Source organism: Eurosta solidaginis, chromosome 2 (genome assembly GCF_040869045.1).
Source record: "Eurosta solidaginis isolate ZX-2024a chromosome 2, ASM4086904v1, whole genome shotgun sequence".
NCBI lineage: Eukaryota > Metazoa > Arthropoda > Insecta > Diptera > Tephritidae > Eurosta > Eurosta solidaginis.
The window spans coordinates 261,468,718-261,474,294 of NC_090320.1; the positions used below are offsets into that span (position 1 = coordinate 261,468,718).

The 5,577-nt window shown below is 39.3% G+C and overlaps 1 protein-coding gene across 1 annotated transcript; it reads right to left on the reverse strand.

Moving 5' to 3' along the window:
* Positions 1-3,152: 3,152 nt before the first annotated feature.
* On the reverse strand, positions 3,153-3,928 carry LOC137242740 (uncharacterized). The gene is made up of 2 exons (XM_067769994.1): positions 3,854-3,928; positions 3,153-3,649 (listed from the first exon to the last, which is right to left on the reverse strand). Exon 2 carries the CDS (start codon positions 3,629-3,631, stop codon positions 3,164-3,166), a length of 468 nt encoding a protein of 155 aa, XP_067626095.1. The 5' UTR covers positions 3,632-3,649; positions 3,854-3,928; the 3' UTR covers positions 3,153-3,163.
* Between the last annotated feature and the right edge of the window lie 1,649 nt (positions 3,929-5,577).

Here is a 5,577-nt window from a genome sequence, read left to right on the forward strand (position 1 = left end):
AGAAGTCTACTTCTATAAGACGGAAGATGAAGATTTGAGTCCCAGTTAAAGGCCCGTAGAGCAAAAATTAAAAATTGTTTCTGCACAGACTCAATACGCTTTATATGAGTAATATATAATGGACACCAAACACACGAGCAATACTCAAGTATTGGGCGGACCAGCGAAGTGTAGAGGACTTTGGTCAGATACGGATCCTTGAACTCCTTAGCCCAGCGTTTCACAAAACCAAGGGTACCCATTGCTTTATTAGTAATAGCTGAAATATGTGAGTTGAAGCTCAGTTTCGAGTCAAACAGAACCCCTAAATCGTTAATCGAAGATATACGCTCCATAAGAGTGCCATAAAGTGCATAAGACGACAGGACAGGCTTCACGCGATGAAATGTCATGAACTTACATTTGGAACAGTTGAGAACTAATGCATTTATTGTACACCAGCGTTGAAATGAGTCCAAATCAACCTGAAGTAGATTTAAGCGAGTTAACTCCGAAGGCAAGCATGTATAGCAAATTTTTACATCATCGGCATACATTAGAGCTCGTGAATGATTCAAAATCTGTGGCAGATCATTTATAAAAAGAGTAAAAAGCAATGGGCCTAAATGACTGCCCTGAGGTACACCAGAGGTAACATTAATTGATTTTGAAATAATATTTTTATAAAGCACCTTTTGGGTTCTATTAGAAAGATTCTCAAGCTAAGCCATGAAGTCAGACTCTTCGGAAAGCCCAGTAAATCAAGCTTCAGAATCAGAAGTTTGTGATTCACTGAATCAAAAGCTTTACTAAAATCCGTATAAATCACATCAGTTTGCTTGCAAGCCAAAAAACCATCCCGAACTAAAGAGGTAAACTCAAGTAGGTTTGTGGTGGTTGACCTACATCTCACAAACCCATGCTGAAAGGGTGATAATATGGAAGTACACGAATGTTGAAGCTGACAGGTAATTATTTGTTCAAAGGTTTTAGGAATAGCTGAAAGCTTAGCAATTCCCCTATAATTCTCAATATTAGATCTACTACCCTTCTTGTGCAGAGGTACGATAAATGACTGTTTCCAAATTGATGGAAATGACGCCGATTGCAAAGATAAATTGAACAATTTTACGATCGGTTCTGTTAAGTTCACAGCACAGAACTTAAGCATACAGCCAGGAATACCATCGGGCCCTGGAGAAAAAATCGGTTTCAGAGCTAAAAAACTCTGAAGTACAGTGGCACTATCAATGACTGGATTGAGAATACAGTTAGAACTAACTATCTCGAACGGATAACTACCGGTTTGGGTACAGGTTGACGAATAGGTCGATTTGAAAAAGTCTGCGAATAAGTCGGCAATATCATGGTCAAGGCTAGCATTCTCGCCATCCAAAGACAAAGATGATGGAAATCCCGAAGATCTGCGCTTTGAATTAACAAACCCGTAAAATTTTTTAGGATTGTTAAAAAACTCAATTTTGCATCTTGTTAAATACGACTTGTAGCAGTTTTGATTCCGGCGTTGGAAATTGGAACGGGCAACTAAATATTTAGAAAAATCTTCAGAAGAACCAGATCTTTTAAAACGCTTATAGAGCCTCGATTTAATATTGTTCAGGTTAGCAAGTTGCCTCGAGAACCAAGGTGGTTTACTACTCTTAGCCTTCACAAATTGAACCGGAACGCAACGATTAATAAAGTCACTTAGGTAACTATAAAAAATAGACGTGGCAGCCTCAACATCAGTACAAGCATAAAGGTCAGACCAATCGTGGGAAGCTAACAGTTGATTAAGCAAATCAAAGTTAGCCGTTTTAAAACATCTCGAACGAGAACGACATAACACTTCCATGAAATTAATCGTAGGCAGTAAATTGTCCAGTGTAACCTCAAGTGTAGGGTGCAAGGCATCTTCAGGCAGGGATAAGGCAGGGATTCGACTGAGACCAGTACCTATTGAACTATCACCAAAAACTAAATCTAACAACTTATTTTTAGAGTTCACCACGTTATTAATCTGAACTAGCGGCAATTCCATAAGCGAACCAATGAAATCATGCTGAGTAACAGGAGTCAAAAAGTTTGAATCATCGTTGCCAATCCAACTAACGTATGGTAAATTAAAGTCCCCAAGAACCACTAGGCGATCGCTATCACGCAAACGAGAATGCAGGCTGTGGATAACTGCTTTATGGCAATCATAAACGTACATATCTGACCGAGGCGGTATGTAGGAACAAGAAATATATAAGAAAAAATTCGGGAAAAAGAGCTTTACAGCTATGAATTCAATGTCAAGCGCGTCCTCAAAGCTCAACAGTTCAGTAGAAATACTGGACAATACAGCTATCAGGACACCGCCTGCTCTCGATTGACGATCACACCGAAAAACAACGTAGTCATTTGAAAATAACTCTGAATTTAAATTATCAGGTTTTAGCCAAGTCTCTGTGAAAGCAATCACTTCCGCAGTAAAATTAAAACTGTTAAGGTAAAATGCATTTAATTTAGAACGCAAACCACGAACATTCTTATAGTGAATAGTTACTTTTGAATCGTATTTGCAGGGCTGGTAATCAAGTTTTTTGAAACTATAAGTGCGCGAGGCTCAACCTTCGACTTTGTGGTGTACAAATGTACCACCGAATGTATAGGCCAAAAAGATTTGTCAAGAACCATATCAAAATATACATCTGGAACTGATATTTTAAAGGAAGAAAAATCCCTCACATACTTAAAAACAAATTTATGTGCACTAATGTTAATAGAACCTGTACTATTAATCTTAGCTAAGATATAATTAACGACATCAGACTCCGTCAGAGATGGATGCAATCTTGATACGAAAATTGCCCGTCGGGGCGGCACGGCAGTAACCAACCTAGGACCAGCCGGATCTAAATTAGTATCACCCAAATTTCCAGCAACATCAACAATGTTATCGTCATTCGATACAGCGTCATTACCATTTAAAGTACGCGCAGTGTTGCTATCATTTACAATATTTTGGTTATTAACAGCATGAGAAGAGGCAGTGTTCATAGAAATGTTAGCGCCGGCATTAGCAGTGTTAGTAGCGCAAGGCACTTCGGCAGAGGTAACAGCATTATTAAAATTGCTTTGGACATTAGCAGCAAAAACGGGGCCAGAACTCTTTTCAATGTTAGCGTCGGCAGAATTGTTACCCAAGATTGTGCCTTTGTCTTTGTTTCGTTTCTTTTTTTTTGCCAGCACTACCCCGCAGTACGCCACCCACCGCTTCATCATAGAGCTTATGTAAATTACTGAGCTCAGAACGTAAAATTTCTAATTCGCCTAATAACCGGTTTTTGTCCGCTTGCAGAGAGTGTATACCGGCAACCGCGCTTGCTTGCTGTGCTCGCAAACTTTTCACTTCGGCAAGAATAGACGATAACATAAAATTTAGATAATTATCATTTACATGTTGTTGCTGTTGTTTTTGTACAGCAATAGCATTGTCATCAACAGCACAATCGCCACAAATATACATCTCATCCGAATTTTTAAAATGATCCAAATCGGCAGCTAAGGTACCAACAACACACTGCAGGTGATAAACTTTTTTACATTTTTCACACTGCACACTGCTTTGAGCGCGTTCAACTCTGTGTCCACAGAAACAGGGCATATTGTTTGTGTAAAACAGCTATGAACACAAAAACAACGTGTAGACAAGGCAAATAATATGCGAAGCAGACAACTGTCAACAGCTCAAATCAACATACACCTGCACTGCTTTTTAATTTATATTGTTTATATATAATAAATTGCACAGAATTGATTTAAATCTGCTTTGCACAAATTGTTAATATTTGATTATACTTGTTAATATTTGTTTTGCACAAAATACATTTGTATTACACAAATAGAAAAATATCGTAAAATATCGTAAAACGAAAAACACAGAGCTCTAGTGAAACACGTCCGTACACAGCGATAGACAATGCTTATGGGAATAGATGGGAATGAAAAAGCGGATAAACTAGCTAAAAAGGACGCATTCCTTTAAGCTTGCTCCGTAGACGTCCCAATTAGACTGGGCGAGAGGTGCACATGATCGACCAAGAGGGGGTTCAAGTGCGGGGCTGTAAAGTGTCGAAGATTATGTGTAGGTCTTACAACCTTAGACTAACAAAGTTGGTTTTATCATTAAAAAGAGAGGACTGTTGACTCGTGACGGGTATTCTGACTGGACACTGCCTTCTGGCGTCACATGCCTTTAAATTAGGCTTGGCCAGTGATAGCAGATGTAGGAAGTGAGGAGGAAACGATCGAGCACGTTCTGTGCTCGTGCCCTGCACTTGTCAGGCTAAAACTCCAGCTATTAAGAGTGATACAGTTGTCAGAACTAGAAGCAGCAAGTGGCTCAAGTCCTAGGAAGCTTCTAGTATTTGCCAAGAGGACGTAGTTATTTTATAATATAGGTCCTGGTTTTTGATAGGGTTCTTCAGTTTGGTCGTTAAAACAAACTTCTGGTAACATTACGGACACAATCAGTCTATTTGAGGTCCTCATGGACCGACCAGTTCAACCTAACCTAACCTTGCCAACGGAACCCCAGCAGCTTCCAAATTGCTCCATCGTTTATTGTACTTAAAGCTCGACCCATGAGCTTTTTAATATCGTTATCCGTTGGGTGTTTTTTTTCCAAAAAAACTGAATCAAGCCACTTTTAGAGTAACGACTTGCTTGGCAGCTAATCTCATTTTCAAGATAGTACCTCACCCTCATAAACTATTTTCAAGGCATAAACGAAATAAATTAGATAGCAGATAACAAGTCTAGAATGGGGAAACAACTAAACCTCTTAAGAGCTAAGATTTGAAGCCCTTTTATGGGACTGCTAAAGACGACATATTGCCATTATCTGTATAAAGGCAAGATGCCGATTTAACATTGATCTGCGCCCATGCATCGACGGTGGATAAGGACTTCACGTCATACGTGCGACCAATACCCTAGCTTTCTTTACAGTGAGACGCTCTAAAGAATGCCAGAATGCGTGCGATTTTTCATGACTAACTTTTAGAGGTTTGAAACAACCTCCTCTAGGTATGTTATGGATATTCTGCTCCCACGCTGAATTAAAAGATAAAAACAGATTACTCTGTTCGTGCCCAAAGCTCTGGTTACGAAGATAAAAGTTTCCTTTCCACAGATTTCCACCTTTTAGATTACTTTAGCCCACAATAGACTTAAAAAAGTCAATGTGCATCGAGGCATTATAATAATACTGGTTATTTCGGACACAGGGGCAGTGACAGCGTTCAATCTCTTCGAGAAAATAAGCTTGATGTCGGCTTTCTGTAGGGGTGATACTTCCTTCTTCTTTTTGTAGCAGTGGGAAGCGTTGGTTGCACATCACAATTGAAAATGGTTGATGTCATGTGGGGTCATATTACATGCAGGACATATATTGGGAATGTCGGGTATGATTTTGAATAGGTAAGTGTTTAATCTATTATACTATACAGATAAAATTGCGCCTGAGTCTCGGAAGTCTCTCTGGAAAGTCTGCTTTACACTACTGCGAGATTCGGACATTTGACCTAGAGAATGAGGTTCGCGGGGTGT